This window comes from Furipterus horrens, unplaced genomic scaffold (assembly GCF_987537825.1).
Source record: "Furipterus horrens unplaced genomic scaffold, mFurHor1.1.pri manual_scaffold_12, whole genome shotgun sequence".
NCBI lineage: Eukaryota > Metazoa > Chordata > Mammalia > Chiroptera > Furipteridae > Furipterus > Furipterus horrens.
In genome coordinates this window covers 84898369-84918770 of record NW_028327182.1, presented here as the reverse complement: position 1 = coordinate 84918770, position 20402 = coordinate 84898369, and the positions used below count along the sequence as shown (strand labels likewise).

Below are 20402 nucleotides of genomic sequence, written 5' to 3'. Positions count from 1 at the left end.
TGCCAACCAGGACTTAAATGCACTGTATCTGTAATCCATCTGGAGCCAAAATGAAGCTCTTCCGGGACGATGTCCTCCCTGAGGGCATTCTCAATGTTTTCCTGAGCAACTTGATTTCCTTTTTGCCAGGCCCTGGTTGGACCATTCTTCAGACCCAGAGGAAGATAAATCTGGTCAGCTGCAAGACAAGGGAGCGCAAGAAGGGGGTCAGTGGTAAAATTCACCAGGTTAAAAAAGAAATCTGCACATGATTTCACCTGCATGAGTCTGACTCGCTTTCTCCCTCTATGGGCTATTCTCCTATTTATTCCTGAAACACACACATTTGCTTTTTAAAAAATGATGTAGTGATGTAGTGATGTACTGACTCTCACTTTCACAGATGTGTTAAATATTGCAGCTATAACCCCTAGTGCCTCATATGCAAAATTTCAAGTTTATGTAAAATATAAATGAGAAAGTAAGCATGCTACTGCAAAATTAGCTACTCTAAGGATCTTTGCAAAGTGTTAGTTCTCTTGATACATTTAAACTCTGACCCAGTTGGCCAAAGGCAATGTTTACAGGTGCAGTTAATGATGTTTCTATCACCATTTGGCTTTTAGTCTATACACAGGTGAAGTTCTCTCCAGGGAACACTGCAATCATGTTTTTGACCTTCATCCAGAGAGCATTTGGTACATGGCCTTCCTGTTTTAATAAAATAGGAGCCCTTTATGACATTTTATAATCACAGGCTTGGATAAACCACTGGTTACATTATGCACTTTTAAAACAGTCACAAACAGGGTCACTGCCTCTGTCTCAAAGGCACTACTCCACATGACCGACCGACCGACCGACCGACCGGCAGCTTTACTAGCATTTCCAACCTTACGGCCATGGGTCCCTTTCTCCCTCCCAGGCCCACGTTTGGAAGTCTCTGCAGGGGCCGATGGTGCTGACATTATCAGTGGCATTTGCAATGATCACCAGCAGAAGTGAATTCTGTGCCTTTGGTTTTCTCATTTACGGTGTGTCTGCAGGGAGAAAGGACTGGCTGTAATAAGCAGGGGGACAAAGCAATCTTAAGTAAGAGAGGGGGGATCATCTAAGGGACACTCGGTTTTCTTATAAGACATTGTAATTTATAAGTAAAGCTTATTGCAGGTAATTTGAAAAGCAGAGGGTAGTATGAAGGAGGCAGGAAAAGAAATCACCTGTCCCCTAAATCTAAAGCAGCCTCTGTTAGTATTTTGGATATTTATAGTATGAAGAACCAAACTAAAAACACATTTAAAAAGAGATGAAATATCTTACCGCAAATCTTGAAAAATCACAGCGATAGGTCTTCTGGGAGAAAATCTCATATCTGGCTGCTGTTGTTACAACAAAATATTCATTGCAGGAAACTCATTTTTCTTCCTAGTTGACCACATAGAATTTCTTTAAAAAAAACATATAAGCTTTTTACAGGGAGGCTGGGAAGTTTGCATCTGAGGATGGTGACCTGTCATCTCATCTGGAGAGACTTGCTCTCAGGCTGCATTCCAGGGAGCTGTGTGTTAGGAGCCAAGCCTCTGTCTCTGAAGTGTGGGCCTCCGGGCCTTCCGTGTGTTTTCTGCGTGGGAAGGTGGGGGGCCTTCTGCAACACTCATTCGGTGCCTCAGTCCTCACAGGTGTTGAAAATACATTAGCTATAAACCTCACAACCTCATTTTTCACCTCAAATTGTAACAAAGCTTTTTGTATATTCATTATAAACCATTCTTCAGGAGCATGATTTTAATGATGCTTCCCATCATAGGCTCATAGGTCACGGCTTTCTGATTGTTGCTTTACAGTTTTATGAGCAACAGCCTTGGCTTTGACCACATCTCAATGATGTTGAGATAGATTCCTGAGAGCCGGGTTAAATTTGGACACACGGACAGCTGTGATACCTGTTCCTAACTGATCCCACTCCAGTGCCTCCACACCAGTGTGAGTGCAAACGAGGCGAAATTGAAGGACACATTATTTGGGAAAGTTCCAGTGCTCAGTGGCACAAGACGGCAAAAATAAGATGGGTTGCTGACACAATCCCTCTTAATATCCTAATAATAAAACACAATTCCATTTTGGATTCCATCTGGGGAGTTTGGTCTCAGAAACGCCTCCCCGTTCATGTTGTTGAATATCCTTCTCATTTTTGCAAGGGTCACCCTTGCACAGAACATGCATGCCTCATGCAACCCGTCCTCTTAAGAACTTCAGCACTTAGTTCTTTTTGCTTGCATTTAAAAACGACAGTGCTAAAATCCTTAAGGCCAGTGGTGACATGGATTGGTTCATTAACTCTCTGTGGGCCTCTGCTGCTAAGGAGACAGCAATCCTAGAGACTCTTCCCCTGATTTCCACATGTGACTAACCCTAACCCTTACCCGAGGCCACTGCATGATACACACAGGGTCAGTCCCAAGGAGAATCAGGTCAGAACATGTGTGTGGATGAGTACAATCAGAAAAATGACCCTAATGTTGACAGGTCAGCTCCAGTAATTTGTAGATGTGGGACAATGGCCTTATGAACTGTCATACATTCTATCTGAACTGTGGAAGGGACTTCAAGCCATCACTGGGTGTACAGATGAGCAGTCTGTGGCCTGATGAAGTCCAGTGGCAGGGGCAAGATCCCTTGGCTGGCTAGTGGCTGTGTCCTTACCCAGGTTGTCTGATTGCAAACCCAATGCTCTTTCTAGTGCTGCATTAGCTGCGTCTCTGGCCCACGTCCACGGAGACTTGGTAGGGCCAATGGCACTTGGCAGAACTGGTGGAGGGAGAGGCCTGGATGTGGGAGAAAACATCCCTTTTTGTTATGCTGCTGCCACCAGTAGGTAAGTAGCGGTGTTTTCTGGTGCAGCCTGGACACTGACAGCTGTCCACTTGTCTTCATTTGCATCGCTTAGGAGGAAATCAAATTCATTTAAGAATTCATTTTCCCAGCCCCTTATTTATAGCAAGCCCCGTGCGCATGAAGGAATCACTCCAAATCAAGATTCTTTCCCAATGAGATGCAAACCAGTCTGCAGTGAAACATGTAACCACGGAACTGTAATTTCCTGACCTCAACACCATTAAACCTCATCAATACCATCCCATTAGCTGGTTTTCATATAATTGTATAAACACAGTTTTGCCACTTCAAAGCACTTGGAAGTATGTCATTTTGCCTTCTTCCAAGCTGGACATGCCAAGGCAGAAAAAAAAAAAAACTCGCTGTCCATCAACTAGTGATGGTTTAGATTTGTAAGAAGGCAGTTGGACCAAAGTCCTTAGGTACACGTCCTTATTTCAATTTTACTCTAGGAGACAGTGATGATGGGGGACCTCATGCCCTTGTACTTGGATGTGGAAGCTGGGAGTGAGGCAAAAGGCTCAGTGTCCCCAGTTCTCCCTCCCTGGCTCCTTAGAGGTTGAATTTAGTTCAGCTTAACCAATGGGGATTAAAGGGCTACCGTGTGCCAGGATGGCAGAAGTGCTAACTTGTACAAGAGAGAAATTAATTTTGCCTGAGAGGGCCTGGAAGGAGGAAAGTATTTAGCAGGTAAAGAGAATTCTATGAAAAGGAACCACTTTGAACAGTGTGGGTCACAGGCTCATAGCCAGGGGCCTACAGGTGCAGGGCCCGGCCTGAGGGTGAGCAATCCCGTGGGAATGGCAAGCACTGTGGTCTCCGGCCAGCAAATCAGCTCTCAGCAGAGGCCCGGCTGCCTTATCTAGAGCTGCATCTCCAGAGCCCAATAACTGAGTGAAAGAATTCCTAGGGAAGAGGTGCTGCTTCAGTTGAGTATTTTTGGTGCAAAGGCAGGGATCCCTTCAAGTGACCTCAAGCAATGGGTGGGGCTCAGGGGAGGTGAGTCATTTTAGGAATGTATTTGGACTGGAACGATGGAAGCAACTCTAGGGACCTGATAGTTTCCAGACCCACCTACAGCAGGGTGGTTTCCGGTGTACGTCTCTGCATTGCTGAGTCCTCTCTTCGCCAACTTCCTTGGCTTCATCCAGGTTTCTGCTTCATCTTAACTTTGGTCTGGAAGTGGCACTAGGGGCCACTCTGACCCCTCTGTCCACACCACTATATTCTTTCCACTTCTGTGGCTGGTTGGCTCAGTCTTTCCCATGTATAGTCCTAGGAGCGGGAAACTCGTTGCCTGGACAACTTTTGTCTACCAGGCCACCCCACCTGGTGCCATGCCTACTTTAGCCAGCAATGTGGCACTGGCAGAGGGGCACTGGGAGCTGGGAGCCAGGGTGTCACCCTTAGACTTGGGTGTGGTTGCACTGATGTCTCAAGTACACCTGTAGAGGGAATAGATTTATGTTAGACATATGCCAATGACCAAGGAATTGACCTGCATGCAGGAGGCACATGTGTGACAGGCTTTGATCAGGGCTGCTGGTGCGACATCCTTTCACGTCCTCAGAGTGTCCCATGCCATTGGCCAGCCTAACACCTCATTGTCCCAAAAAGTCTCCCTTATTTTAGTTTTGTAATAAACAGCTTGATGCGTCTTTTCACTTGAAAGACTCATCACTCCATCCTCAACTTGGCTCCATCACTGACTTTGATCTCCGAGGCTTCCCCATGGAAGCTGTGCCCCCAGCTTTCCTACCTGCAGATGGACCTCCCTAACAAGACTGGCCCCATCCAATCAGGCGAAGGCCATGAACAGAACAAAAGGTGACCGACCCTTCCCCCAGTGAGAGAGAATTCTCTTGCTAAACAGCCTTCAAACTGGGACACGGGCTCTGCAGATTCCGGACTTGCTAGCCTCCCTAGTCAGTGAGCCAATTCCTTTGAATAAACCTCTTCCCAGGTTCTGTTTCTCTGGAGAACCCTAATACACTCCCCTGAAAGAAACCCTGCACCCATTAGCAGTCATTCTGAACCCCTTCCCCTCCAGCCCTAAGCAACCACTCTATATTGAAAATTAGTTGTATTTGATTAGTGCTCACCAGTCCTGGGCACTATAGGAGGTAGATTTTCTCTCCACTTTACACATGAGGAAACTGAGGTCAACAGATGACAGAGCCAGGATTCTAATGGTGGCAATCTGGAGTGAGGACTCTTAACCACCATGCTACCCAGCCTCCCTCTAACATAAAAGGCCCGCAAAGAGAAGTGATTCTCTCTCCTTAGATGCTATGGCTGCCTCTCGGGTCGCACTGGCGGACATGCCCTGTGGCATCTTTAAATTAAAATCTGCCTCCTACATAAAGCCTATTTTTTAATCCAATCATGCAATCTCTGTCTTTTGACTGAGCTGTATAATCCATTCCCATTTAATGTTATAAATGATACGGTTAATGCAAACCTCTTGAGTTGCACTTTGGGAACCCTGGTCTCAGAGGACATCCACAGACAACTGGAAAAGGCTTCCTGCCACACTCATGCACATCAAAACGGTTCCCTCCACACTCAGATACACATGGAAACGGTTCCTTCCACACTCAGATACACGCGGAAACGGCTCCCTCCACACTCAGATACACGCGGAAACGGCTCCCTCCACGCTCAGATACACGCGGAAACGGTTCCCTCCACGCTCAGATACACGCGGAAACGGTTCCCTCCACGCTCAGATACACGCGGAAACGGTTCCCTCCACGCTCAGATACACGCGGAAACGGTTCCCTCCACGCTCAGATACACGTGGAAACGGTTCCCTCCACGCTCAGATACACGTGGAAACGGTTCCCTCCACGCTCAGATACACGTGGAAACGGTTCCTTCCACACTCAGATACACGTGGAAATGCTGCATTCCATCCCCTTCGGACACTTACAATTTATATCAGCACCCAAAAGTTTCCGAGTCCTCAGCAACAGCTCAAGCTTTATTTAGTGCGGCCCTGAGAATTCTTTTTACAGAAGAACAAGTCCTGGTATCTCATGAAGCAGTTGGGGAATCACTGGGGAATAAAATTCATTTAATTCAAAAACCTTTCTTGTATACCCAGACAAAGATGTCTTCCCTACTTGTGCTTCAGTATCCAAAGAGGGTTTCTGTTACCAGGTGAGTTTTCTCATGCCATCCCTCTCAGATAACATTAGAGGGTCACCTGCTTTCTAACGCCTCTTCCAGGTCCTGTCCCCCTTAGAGCAGCAGCAGCAGCAGCAGCAGGTTCCAGCAGGGGCTGTCCCTCTTGGCTCCCGGGACCAGGGGGTGACATTAGCAGACGCAGGCAAAAGCAACCCCGGGCTTCTGAATTCAGCACCTGAGCAGCCCCCTGCGTACTCAAAGCAAACCCGGAGTCCCCATCACAAAGCTCACAATGAAGTAGGAGAAACAGACCCGGGAGGGAGCGATAGGTGTGATAAATCAGGAACTTCTGTCACCACAGACACCTGGGGACCAAATGTAAGGAACTCGGTAAAGAGGGTCTCGGTAAAGAAAAGCCAGGCCCACAGCGATGGCTTCTGTTCACCAGGAGAGACGCGGGGCTGAGCACTGTGCCTTACTCACCTGGGCCAGCTGGTAAGAGCAAGCCCGTCCATACTGTTCTTTTGAAAATTCTGATTCCCACATGGTTTCGGCCTTTCTGCTGGCAGAGGTATGTTTGGATTCAGGGCTTCCAGTGGCTCCAACTACCTTCTCAGAAGTCTCACAACGAAGCTCTCCTGGCGGAGGGGACCCCTTCTTCCCTGTGACCCCCATGCCCCAGCAACCCAGGGCGAGGCTTTTCTGCTTTTTTTCTTTCCCTAAAGGTGTGGCTTCTGCAGGAAGCAGCCACATTCTTGTTCTTTTCCTTTTCTTATCAACTGTCCTTTAAAACAGGGAGAACAGAGCCTCTGACCCTAGAATGGGAAGGTCAGCCCTTTCAGCCTCCCCAATAGTTACAAGGAGGTGACAAGGACTTCGGCTAAGACCCCAGGGAAAGGGAACTTGCAAGCTTATCATATATTCATAACTCCGATTTAGGAATACAGCAGATCACTGAGAAAAAGGTCTGACTTAAAGAGACCAGAGCCAATATTCAAGAACTGGCCTGTGTGGCTCAGTGGATTGAGCACCAGCCTGCAAACCAAAAGTTCACAGGTTCAATTCCCAGTCAGGGCACATGCCTGGGATGCAGGCCAGGTCCCCTGGTGGGGGCGTGCCAGAGGCAACTAATTGATGTATCTCTCACACATCAATGTTTCCCTCCCTCTCTTCTCATCTAAAATCTATTAAAAAACAAAATGTTGAATCTCCAGTCTGAAAACAGAGGGCAGAGTTTTCCCCAAACAGAGCTGCCACCATCCACCTCCCGTAGCTCAAAAGTGACTTAGCTAAACATATAAAATAGTTATTCCTTAAGTGATAGCATGGAAACTAAAAAAAAAAAAAAAAAGAAGAAGAAGAAGAAAAAGAAGAGGAAGAAGAAGAAATAACTCAACTCTGGAACCACCATAATCGCTTAAACATTTATACTTTTATTGAAGTTTTGAATTTTTTAAAATTTCTGCTCAGTTATGACAATTAAATAGGAAGCTGCAATTACAATTCACAAACCGTGGCATGAAAAACACACACCCCATCAGGAATGACACCAAACCCTTTCCACTTTATCCATTCAAAAGAGGGCACCGCACACGTGTCACATATGAGCACTGTCATTTTTTTCACGGGAGGGGGAAAAGCACTTACTCCAGCAGCGCTTTCAGAATTCCAGGCAGTGATTTCGATACCACAGGTTGCAGGAATAGAAGCCATAACAAACTTGGAGGGCGTTTTTATTCTTTATTTGTGGAGGCCAGGGACTATGCGGCTGCAAGGGTCCCCCCACCGGTGCTTAGTAGACTGCCTGCCTGCCTGCCTGCCTCACGGGGGGAGTCCTCCCAGGCATTGAAAGAGGAAACGGACTTTCCTGCACAGACCGGACAATTCCTGTAGAGCAGAGTGTTTTCTGTACCTTCAACCCTCCCCCTCCCCTGAAGCAAGGTCTCATGCTTTTCTGGAGCTGCTTTTGGTCACATGACCCTCTATGGTGATGACTTTTACTGAGATACATGTGACACCAAGATCCCTCCTTACTCTGCTTCTCTAGGGTTCAGATAACAGCACGAAACATCACTTGTCAAAAAACAGCAGAATGTGGGCATTTATGTTCATAACAACAGCACACACTCTGCAGGGTATGTCACCCGCAAGGGCCTTTTTTTTTTCCATTTAATATGGTCCCCTGGAGAATTAGCTCAAAGTCACACACTTAAGAGTCTTTTCAAAAGATGGGTCAAAATCAGTTAATCAGATGGTTTAGGGCCTGTCTCGTGCCAATTAAAAACGTTCATGCTCAACGATTCAATGGTCCATAAAGCATTAAGTGTTACCATTCAGTTTACACTTACACACCTGCACTCACACATGCACACGAGAACTGTGACAAAAGGATCAACCAGATTAATTTTGTGACTGTGTTCCAAAGATAACGAACTCTCAAGCTTGAGATGTCGTAGTCAAGTACTTAAAAAATGGAGAAATAATCTCATTCCACTTGGTTTTCTGATCATAAGAAAGCCTACTTGTTTAACTGGAGGTTAGTTCCTAAAGTGAACTCCTGGAGCACAGAATATTCTACAAAAATCAATTTGTGATTTCTTTTTTTTTTTTTTTTTTTTTTGCAGGGAAGCCGCTGCCTGTTTGTTATTTCTTGTGAAAGTCTTTGGAGACTCTGCATGCTGCGGCATTCCAAAAGTCAGTCCTTTGTAAAAGAACACTACCAGCTGAGTCACTGTCCTTACACCGGGGAGAAAGTCTCGCACGTTTTCAATCCACCTGCGGAGGAGGCAGATGTAAACGGTCCTTCACATGCTTCGGACTACAACGTGTTACTACTGCAGCACATGCTGTTCGTCCCCCGTTAGGATCTGAAGAGAAAGCAATATGATTGGTTTGCTTTTTAACTTTTGCTTCGTGGAGATTTTAAAACAAGGCTTTTACTAGTTCTTGGCAGTAGACTGACCAATCAGAGGCTCCGTATTTATAAACAACCAATGGGGGATGGTGCCCTCCGGTTAGGCTCTTTCCTGTCTTAAGTTCTGACAGCCAGATGTGGAGGGCTTTGCAACTGCTCTGCTCAATTTCACAGACTCTGTTCTAGAAGGAAAATAAAAAGGACTCATTACCAGAGTTCTCTGCATGTTTCAGAACTGACCCCTGATGATCCGAAGCTATTGAAAGACTCAGGTTTTCCATGGAGTCACGGACCCCGTTGTCCTCCTCTGCTGAGGAATCCTAACTAACACCGGCCCTCCATCAGTGAATCAGCCAGTGACAAGGCACGGGCAGCAGCAGGAAAGCTTGGAGCAAGGACACTGCTCGGCAGCAGTGACTGACAAATGGGCAGAGAACAGGAATGACCCCCAGCCCTGGCCAGTGGTTTACACGCAGGGACCTTTCATTCAAAGAAAGAGAGGAGACACTGCCTGAAGCGCACCTTGTTGATTTTTGCATATTTTTGGCCACCCCTAGGAACCATCACTTACTCCGTGGACAGAGAGGAATCTTTGTTTTTTAAATCTGAAGAGGATTAAAAAATATAGAATGAACAAATAGGTCTTATGCTAAAATAAGAAATCAGCCACATCTTGGCACAGTTCTCATGCGGAATATTGCACCGAGTGTTAACTAACACTAGAAGCTTCAAACTGTATAAATTTAAATGTATTTGCATATTATAAAAATAAAGATAAACATATACATATTTTACACTAGTTACGGAACGGCGATGAATGGTCAGTCGATCCCTCATTCACATTTAACAGAACTGAAATCTGAGTGCTCTAAATACTGCCACCTGTCCTGGAACTATGGCTTATAGGTGCACAGAAAACAAAATCCCTGAGAAGCCATTCGACTTTTTTTTTTTTTTTTCTCCTTTTCTTCAAGTAGCGCTCTCCTCGGAGGATGACAGTTCTGAGGTTCGGGTTGTAAAACATTTGTTCCATGTTCTCTCCCATCCCCCCACCCCCCACACTCCCGACCTCATCTGCAGGCCAGGTATGCTCCTTCCTCTTAAAGCACCTGGACGCTATGCGCTCAAGTTCGTGGAACACACTTGGGAGCTTGGCAGGTTTACCAGGAAGGAAAGACAGTCCAGGCGAGTTCTGATGCTCTCTTCTCTCCACGGGAATCCCACAGGCATGAAGGTCACTGGTTTCTGTGCTTTTCGCCGACGTTCTTCCTGTGTGGGTAGATGAGAGGAAAGCCCAGAAATGACCAAGGTCAGGACTCTCAATAATAAGGACCAGGAGAGAGACTATGCATCTACTTTTTACATGGATTTCATTTCTATTTCTAGAACTCCTTATAACAATGGAAATGTCAGGCCACTAGCGTACCTACAAAGGAGAGTCCTTTTACCAGACAGCTGTCTAACACTTTTGTCTGTGACGTGAGGTTCAGGCATAAAGACCATACCCATTAGATATAAGCACTTATCCCACTGTAATCTCACGGTGTCACTAGATTTCTAATTAAGAGCCCCAAAGTCTAACAGAGCACTGCATCCCTTCCAGAGACTCACACAGATACACAGAGACACTCCCTAAATAACCCTCCCAGAGTAGGAATAGATACTAAAAAGTATGACTGCGTGTCTATCTGGACTAAGTGGCACGATTTTGCTTCAAGTTATTATAAAAAAGGAGGTCAAAACTAAACTCTGGAATTGGATGAATACCTAATGAAGAAACTGCTGTGTTTTCAGCTAATTAAACGAAGTGACATTCAATTCAGACAAAATGATTGCAGGAACAAATGGCAAGTGTCCGCATCCCTGACTTCAGCTTTCCTATAAGAGAAGCGGAGTGATGCTTTACAAACTATTTTAGGAACGTTGAATGAAACGAACAAAGACATAAAGAGGTTGTGATCCACTTCCCTCCCCCTCTGCCCCCATCTCTCCTGGGGCTACTTGATTTTGGGGGAAATGGTACTTTGGTGTCTACCTAAGACCTCTCTCCAGCCCACACTAGAATCTGCTGAACGTAACATTAATAAGAGTATCACCAAACACACGCACCTTCCATTTACTAATGACCAACTGCACGCCGGGAACAGCACATTCCCTGTCACGCATTATTTCATGAGCCATCAGCTCATCAGTGCTACCAGGCGAGGGCCATCTTCCCCTGCACTTTACCAAGAAGCAAACCAAGGTTCCAAGAGGTTAAGTAACTTCCCAGAGGGTGCATACCAGAAAGTGGCAGAGCCAGGCCTTCAAGGGGGTTCACTGACTCCGAACCATGCCGAACAGGTTGGACTATCCAAGGCCCAGAGGCTAGTGCCCTGTTTCCAGGGCACTTGGCCAGGAGGACTCTTTGAAGACCTATTAATATAATAACTTCACAGTGGAGAATGTTTTGAAGATAGTCTCAAAGTCAAGTAAAAATATAATACATCTGTCTGTCTGTTCCCCTGAGCTACACACAAGACTGAGAAACACAGGAATCCCTGATCAAGGACGTGTAGAGGGAATATTCCAGTGTTGAAGGGAGTAAAAGGAAAACCGGTTTGAACATTCTTCCACATTAATACCACTTTTCATGTTTGGGCTCTTAGAGAAAAAAAGACCCATCAAATCATCAACCTTCTCCACCTCTCACAGCTTCCCCATCTCAATAAACTTGTTCTCATCCATCAGTCAAGATCCACTCAAGTTCCTAGAGTTTTTCCCAGTTCTGGTTGGTAGTGTGCTTTCTTCCCTGTGCCTGTAAGAGTTTGTTGATACACCTATCACAGCAGGTATCATATTTTAGTTGTAATTATTCACAAGATTGTCTGGTTATATCTTTGGTTCCCATTCTCCCCAAGGAGGCTATTCGATTCCTACAGGCAGGGTCTACCTCAGTTATTTCTGCATCTTCAACACCTGGCACAAGGCCCAGTAGAGGGCAGATACTCAACAAAGATGTGCTGAGTGAGTAATTAATAAGATGTGATAAAAGAGTCACAGGTAAACAATAGCCAAGCTACTAGGAGCTCATTACTATAATGGAAATGTATATGTAAGAAGAATTGAAGAGATGTGAAGAGTGACGAATCATAGTTATAAGGGCTGGGGTTGGCTTTTCAGAGGAGGTAGCACATGACCTTGCCCTTAGGAATAATTGGCCTTCATTGGGTAGGCAAAAAGGGGTGGCAGCCAGCTGAGGACTGAGACCCAGCCAGAGGTGCAGTAGGGCTGACCTCTCCCACCATGTGTCAGCAGGGTGGCTGGGGGTCTGATTGTGAGTCATGCTCAGGATTCTGAACTTGAAACCATAATCACTAGGAAGCCATTTGAGGCTTTTAAATAGGGAGAAAAAGTGACAGGGTCTGACTTGAAAGATAATATTGGTTTAAAGGACAGAAAGACTAGAGAATAGGAAGCCAGGTGAGACTCAATCACAGGAATCTTGGCAAAGACAGATGGACCTAGAGGAAAGTATCAAATTCGCTCAAGACACACTGATAAGATGGAATAACAGGTCTTCATGTGGAGAAGAGGGAGCGTATGGATGCTGACAGGTTCCCAGCTTCACAGGTGGGTGCAAAAACATAGGCTGATGAAGAGATCTAGGGGAGGAAGGCGGTAATTCACACCTATGAAGCCTACAGGACAGACATCCAAGGGCGTTGCCAGGTAGGAAGCTGGAAACACATGCCTGGAGATGAAGGGAGAGGTCAGCTTGGGGGTCCCAGACCCAGAATCCTCTCAGGCTACTGAGCATGCATTTCTGGGACGCAGCAAAATTATTCAAGGTATTCAGAAGCTTAGGTTGAGACTGAAGCCGTACCTTGATATATTAACCAGTTCCTTTATTTCTTCCTGTATTCTGAAGCTTTGGCATTGGGGCCTTGCTGCCCTTGGAGGGTCTACCGTCCCGCTATTGGTCAGTTCCCAGGGACAGTCAACAACTCCAATGTGAGCGTGTTCCTCAAATACAAACCAACTGGTCCACAGCCCATGCCCCAACCACCTCCTTTATCGGCTCTCACACACCTGCCCTGATCACCCCAAGGGCCTGATACCAGGCAGCCAGGGACAGTCCCTATGCCCCAGAGCCCACTGAAACTATCCAAACTGGCCGCCTAAGCCTGTTTCCCCTGCCTTGTCCCTGCCTTCCCACGAAACCACAGTATGAGCTCTTGTCCACAGCTCCTCCCTGTCTCTCTGCCTCATGACCGAGCTGGTGTTTCCCCATGTAGCCCCTCCCCCCGCCCCCCCCCCATCATGGCACGTCTGTCCTCTAAGGACATGTGAATAATAAACTATCTTTCCAACGGCAGCCATTTCCTGCTCTGTCAGCCTTACTGTACCTCCAATGTTCTAGTAATATGCTATATTCTAAAACAAAAGCAGAAGGAAGAACTTACTATGAAAATGGCTTTGACCAGGGAGCCACGACATGGATTCAGGCCCAGCTGTGCACTCAGCAGGTTGGGTTTTGGGCACGTGGCTTGGTCTGGGGCTCAGTACTCTCGGCCCTATGGGACTTACAGGGTTGTTGGGAGGAGCAAATGAGTTGGAGTCCCCTCTAGAAGTTTATCCAGGCATGGTAGGGACGTGTGACTATAACATGACACATACACTCATCTCCTCTTTAGCTCATGCAGACTGAGCTGGGGACTGGTGGTCACTGAGCCGCTGCAGCGGGCCTTATCACCAGATCTTCGTGTCCTCTACCTGGACTCCTTCATGGTCGTGGAGTGGCCGGTAAGCCAACACCCTCACCTGCTAATCTATCGCTCATGTGTCCCTTCCTTGGGCAGGCACCTTATTAATTAGCTTAAATGCTGCTAGTAAGTCAGAGGGTAGATGTCACTCAAGTGTCTCTATTTGCATGTTGAAATTTTGTTTTTTTATTACCTTTCTATGTCATGCCCAGTGGACACCACTAATAATTCTGAGTAGAAATGACAACACTGAATTTACTGAGCGCTATTGGCTCAGTGTAAGGAATAATGCTACATGCTTTCCCTGCAATAGTCTCTCTCTCTCTTTTTTTAAAGATTTTATGTATTTATTTTTAGGGAGACGGGAAGGGAGGGAGAAAGAGAGGGAGAGAAACATCAATGTGCGGCTACCTCTAGCGCACCTCCACCTGGGGACCTGGCCCGCAACCCAGGCATGTGCTCTGACTAGGAATTGAATCGGCAACCCTTTGGGTTGCAGGCCAGCGCTCAATCCACTGAGGCACACCAACCAAGGCTGCAACAGTCTCTTATTGCTCCCAGTGACCCCCTGAGATCAGCACTTCTGTAATACGCATCTGACAGGTGCCTACCTCACAGCAAAGCAAGTCGGGAAGATTCACACTCAGAAGGTTAACTCGAGAGCCCATCAAACAGCCTTGAGAAAATAAATACAAACACTGCTTTTAGAAAGCTACTTGCTGTGCTAATCAACTCGAGCTTTTCCTGATGTTATTATAGTCTTGCATAATACTGGAGTAGTTTTTTTAAATGACTTCTTTCCAACAAAGAGCTGATTACTGGTATATGCAACATTACAGTAAATTAGGCAAAAGAATCAAGCCGTCTCCTTATCCTTAATTTCCAAATGCTTCTTGATTCTGGATAAGTAAAAGATTTGTGATCTGCCCTGCCCTATAGAATCTTTTCATCCCAAACCCTTCCCTGCCCTTTTCCTACACTCCCCAAGTTTGTAGGAAGCCCTTATCTATTTAAGAAACCCTTTCTGTTTCCCAGAGACTTACCCTTAAAAACTGGTGCTCCTAAAGTCACAGATTGGGTACAGTAAAAATGATGGCATAGGGGAAAGTAGCACTATCTTTTCCACTTAATTTTCCAAGAAAGTATGGAGATACCTAAGCAGAGAGGGAACAAAGTCCAGTATCAATGTGGCTGATGGGAGAGACTGGATCATCAAAGAACCACTATTCCTCCTCACCTGTAAAGTTGCAAGACAATGAGCTGCCTCGCTTTTTGCAAAGAACAAGGCAAATCAATGCAAATCAATGCACATGCCACAGGCAGCCTTCCCCTCCCTCCATGTTCCAAACATTCTGTGGTCAGTGAAAAGTCTCCTCAGTGAGAAAGCCAAATTTACCTCATCCCATTGTTTTCAACATTTCTTTTATCAAGTTCATATTAACTAATCTGAGTGGAGTGAAACATACTTTGCCTGTTTATTTGGTGAGATAAAGGCCACAGCCTTCATCCTACTTTTCATAAAAGGCTATTTCAATTGGTCTGAAATATCCTTGGGTCACAACAATATAACTGCCAACACTCCTATGCAAAGTCATCACTATATATTTGAGAAAACTTAGAACAGGGAAGAATGAAATTCCACTGGGGTCTTGCTGGAGTGGGAACGCCACAGCGTATACACCATAACCCAAGTTTAAAAGGCAGTTCTGAAATGCAATGTCTCAGTCTTGCCTTTTATTACCAGCAGTGCTTTCTGGGAAAAAAGAAAGCTTACCCAGCCACTTTCACACCAGCCCTTTTTTTTTTTCTTACTTCTGTAACACACGACTTGCCAAAATCAGACTTAAGGTCCTTTTTCAGCCCACCACATATGATGGAGCCCAGACAGATGTGGTACCAATACAAGAGAAATGGCAACTGTCAGGAAATAAAAATGATATATTTCCATTTCCCGACTGTTCACGCATCAGTCCATTAAGAAACCACACAGAAGAATGTGGGCGGCATCCCAGTGCGCCGTAAGGTGAAATATTTCCATATGCTAACCCTGTGCATTCTGTCTTGAAATGAAAATCAGCAGATAGTGTGGGTCATCTAGCAGTTTTTCAGAATATATACTATAATTGGTAGGAGGTAGGCTTGTTCTAAACCTCTTTGAAAATGAGAAAAACATTCTATAGGGCACCTAAACATGAAATCTACAATCTACTCTCTGCCCAAAGGTCATTCATTCATACCTTCCCTTCTGTGTTGGAATTTTATGTTGGAATTTTAAGTGGCTCAGCCTGCAGAGCAACAGGATGGAGACAGAAATTCACACATAAAAATTTTTTAAGTGAAATTAAAAAATCATCCTTCTACTTTTCTCCTTACTTCTTCCACTGAAAGTGTATGTCTGCCCCTTAGGACTCCTAATGTCCAAGGCTCAGCATCCCTTTGAAGCCTAGGAATCTGTAAGGCTGCCATTCGGGAATCCTGAAGGATAAATATATGAGTGATGGATGTGTCCATTCACTCGGTGGTAGGAATCCTTTTACAATGCACACATGTATTAAATCACCATGACATACACTTTAAATATCTTACAACATTATTTGTCAATTACATACCTCAATAAAGCTAAAAAGAAAAAGATCAGTGGCTGCCCAGGGTTAAGGGAGAGAGAATAAATAGGGGGAGCACAGAAGACTTTTAAGGCAATGAAAATTTTGTGGACGATACTATCATGTGCACAACAGATGCCATTATACATTAGTCCAAACCCACAGAAGGTACAACATCAAGAGTGAACTCTAATGTAAACTGTGGACTTGGGTGATGATGTGTCAGTATAGGTTCATCAGCTGTAACAAATGTCACACTCTGGTGGGGATGTTGATGCTGGGGGAGGCGTGCATGTGTAGAAGCAAAGGGCACATCGATCTCTCTGTACCTTCTGCTCAATCTTGTTGTGAACCTAAACTACTGTAAAAAATAAAGCCTATGTTTGACATTGCTCTCCCTCCCAGCAGTTCTAATTCCCCTCTATTGTCCAGTAAACAGGGGGCCAGCAGTGGGGGGTGCAAGTCAATTCACTGCCATTAGACTAAACTGGACCAGGAATAACATACTTATAAAAATTTCTTTAAAACTGCCAATCTGTTTAATATCAACACAACGGGTAGCAAAACCATTCCTGAAAGTGATACTAAAAATATGTACTGACTACAAGGAGCTAGGTGTCATATTAGACACAAGGGACAGGACAACAAATGGGCAAGAAGTTTCTCTTTGAAGTGACGAAAATGTTCTAAAATTAGATTGTGTTGACAATTGCAAATATATTAATAACAATTGAATGGGCCAGTTTTATGGTATGAAAGTATACCTCAATAAAGCTTTTAAAAATGTATCAGGGCCTGCCTGTCTGGCTCAGTTGGGTTGGAGTATCATCCTGTACAACAAAAGGGTATGAGTTTGAGCCCTGGTCTGGGTGCATACAATCCCCAATCCAGGGACGTACAGGAGGCAACTGATCTCTCTCTCTCTCTCTCTCTCTCTCTCTCAAATCAAGAAGCATATCCTCAGGTAAGGATTAAAAAACTATGTATCAGGTTAAGGAGGTCAACATTTTCTAGAGCGACCCAGCAAATCTGCTGCTAGATGAATTTTTATCTCATCTCAAATGCAAATATCCTCGAGAATCAGCCCAGGATAGCCAAAGTATGGAAATTCCTTACATCTCTATCTGATAATCAGCCAAGGGGACAAGAGGCCAATCAGTGCCTAGGTTTCTCCATGGAGGGTGAGGGGAAGGAGGAGAGGCACTTTATTTCATCCAGGACAGGCAACCTCTCCCCAGTGGACTGTTTGTACAGACCTCAACCACCAACCACTGAGACAAGTTAAGAGAGTAAATCACATTTTCTAAAGAATCACTGCCTACTCTTTATTCTCTATCACTTCTGATTGGGGAATAAAACACCAAGAACATTTTACAAATGAGCAATAGAAAAGCTTAGAATTCAGAAGAAATGTCCGATCAAATAATAGCACCATTACTGTATACGTGGTCAAAGGCAGGCACCTGAATGACAAGTCTCTAAGTTGATCTACAAAGGAGAGAAGAATACTGGACAGTTCTGGCTGATGCCTATTGTCCTGGCGTAATAATTACAAACAGCCCTCCTGTTCCTCAGTCCTTCCCTGATTTGAACTAGAAATTAACATGTTCAGCTGTCAAGGTGAACCGTGGGTGGAATGGGTTGTGCTGATCCAGGCAGCATGAGTCAACTTTGATCAGTGCTCCCAATAGGTTGTTGATCAGAGAAGCTGTATAAGGCCCACTGACAGGGGGCCCACCCTTAGAGCCATCCACCTGCATTTTATGGGACGACAGAACTCAAAGATCACTCTACAGTGACCTTCTCAAGTTAATTTGGCGGGAGTTGCAAGGCCAGTGCGATAGCCCCAGTCTCCCAATTTCTCGTGCCTGCTGGGCTCCCAAGTCTAACTCTCAGGCTTGGACCCAGCTGTGTAGAGGTAAGGCCATCTCTTATAACAGCTTTCCTCATTAGTCTCCTAAATCTCCTGCTTGCAAGACATTGTCCTCTACTTGTAAGTTAGACCACCCACGGGGCCCGGGCCTGACCCTGTTTGTTTTCATAGATATTCCTTCATTTAGAATGGAGACCTATACTCCAAACCCACCGTCCATTGTTTGAGACTTTTTTTTAAATTCCATTTCAAAATAAAACCATTCACATAGCTTGGTCAAAAGCAGTTCAATCTTAAAGGCACTCCCTCCAGCATCTAGATGTCTGAGGCTAGGTGGCTCTGGTTACCCAGGACTTTAAAGACTTGTTCACTTAGCTAGAATAAACTATGTGTGAGAGAGAGGGACTGATGGCATTTGTTCAGGTTGCTGTAAGAGTCTTTCTGTGTCCGTACAACAAGGAGCCCATGGGAAAACACTGATAAAGCTGGCCCCGTGCCACCGCGATCTCTTGTGCAAATGGATATTCTAAGTCCTAACTCTATCTTGCCTATTAAATGTCACGTGGCTCTGGCAAAATAGGTTAATGTCTCTCCTGGCTCAGGAAAATCTACACCAAATGCAAAGTGTATTGAACAACTGTTTCTGTCCATTCCACACCCTGCTGTTTCTGTAATGTCTCCTTGTCCTTACCCTGGTGTATCTGAAAGAAAGAGACCAATTCAAAGACCAGTGTGACTTCTGTTGTTTGATATATTGGTACAGGGAATTTTCTGGTTAAGGTGAAGTTACTATGTAATCTTATTTAATATTGAAGAGGCACTTCAATATCTGACAATGACTTAAGAGTCATATTAGTGAGGAATTATGCTATCTATATTCACATTAGCTAAAACAGCATTCTGAATATAATAGCATTAGATAAGAATTTCCTTTGGGAGTTCAGTTACATTTTCCAGGAAAGAGAGGTTAGGGGTGTTCTGTCTAATGAGTCACCCAGTTTGGAGAAAAGGGACAGCAGTCTTCTACTGCACTTGCTGATGAAAGTCCCCCAACCCCCTGCAGAGAGCACATGGAAGGCCGGGAGGGCCACACTTCAGAGACAGAGGCTTGGCTCCTAACACACAGCTCCCTGGAATGCAGCCCGAGAGCAAGCCTCTCTAGATGAGATGACAGGTCACCATCCTCAGATGCAAACTTCCCAGCCTCCCCGTAAAATGCTTATTTATTAAAAAGAATTTTCCATGTAGGAAGACAAATGTAAGTTTCCTCCATGAATACTTTGCTGAAATGACAGCAGTCAAATACAAGTTCTGCTCAAAGAAGACATGTGACTGCAACTTTTCAAGTTTTGTGGTCAGAAGCTATTTCATTTCAGTTTTAAAGTGTTTTCACTGTTTGGTTCTTAATACTACAAACAAACAAACAAACAAACAAACAAAAACAGGATGGGTTTTATCTATACTGCTAAGCTAACAATGTATCCAGTAGTTCACATATAAACATCTTTGGTCATGTGGGGAAAGATGGGAGCAAACAGCGCAGCCTCTGATTTTCAAGAACTAATACAGAATCAAAGACCCAGAGAAAAATGATCTACTACAGATTTTCTGTGAGCTTTTTTTTATTTCATAGGCCCCTCACTGTTCCTCGAAGTGAGGGCCCACTTACTTCTGCAATGACCACATTAAGACTATCCATCAAAAAATGCTTTTGGGGGGTTGCATATATCTGCAAATAGACTAAAAACCAAATGAATCACACCTTTTGATGAGTGAACTGTATGGTATACAAATGATATCTTAATAAAGCTGTTAAAAGTGCTCTAGTTTTTGTTTTTTCAGCAAAAATTAAAAAATAATCACAAATAAGAAAAAAAAAAGAAAAGTTCCTAGTTTGCTCCACAGGCCATGGTGTTGATGTCACCCAGATAACTAGGACTGCGCCGGGTGAGGGGTACTTTTCAAGGCCTGTTAAGATATATTTCAATGTGGCTTTTTGTTATCACAATTCCTGAGTCAGGATCAGGAGTGAGCGGAGGGGCCTGCCACGGGTGGAACTCACTTGGAACAGGGGCTGATCACAGTCGGCGTAGGTGGGTAAACCAAGGCAACATTCACTCGCTCACTGCCGTTCTTGGGGCAAATGATCTCTGCCACTCCTTCTGGTCTGGGCTGACTCAGCAGCTCCCCTGCAGGAGGAGAGAGGAAAATGCATTAGTGACATTTGCCTTCAAAATGGGACCACATGACAGAGAAATACAGAG

At 44.9% G+C, this 20402-nt stretch overlaps 1 protein-coding gene across 3 annotated transcripts in view; it reads right to left on the bottom strand.

Moving 5' to 3' along the window:
• Positions 1-20402, bottom strand: part of MFHAS1 (multifunctional ROCO family signaling regulator 1) — a 74324-nt gene continuing 53922 nt past the window's right edge. The window contains exons 2-4 of one of the 3 annotated variants that reach the window (XM_090258366.1): positions 20201-20327; positions 14706-14816; positions 10134-10186 (exon numbers count right to left, since the gene is read on the bottom strand). In XM_090258366.1, the coding sequence (XP_090114492.1) occupies positions 14789-14816; positions 20201-20327 (155 nt within the window). In that variant the 3' untranslated portion in view covers positions 10134-10186; positions 14706-14788. Of the gene's footprint in view, positions 179-7415; positions 10187-14705; positions 14817-20200; positions 20328-20402 lie in introns of those variants that run through there. The other 2 variants (XM_090258368.1, XM_090258365.1) reach the window with 2 other exon arrangements.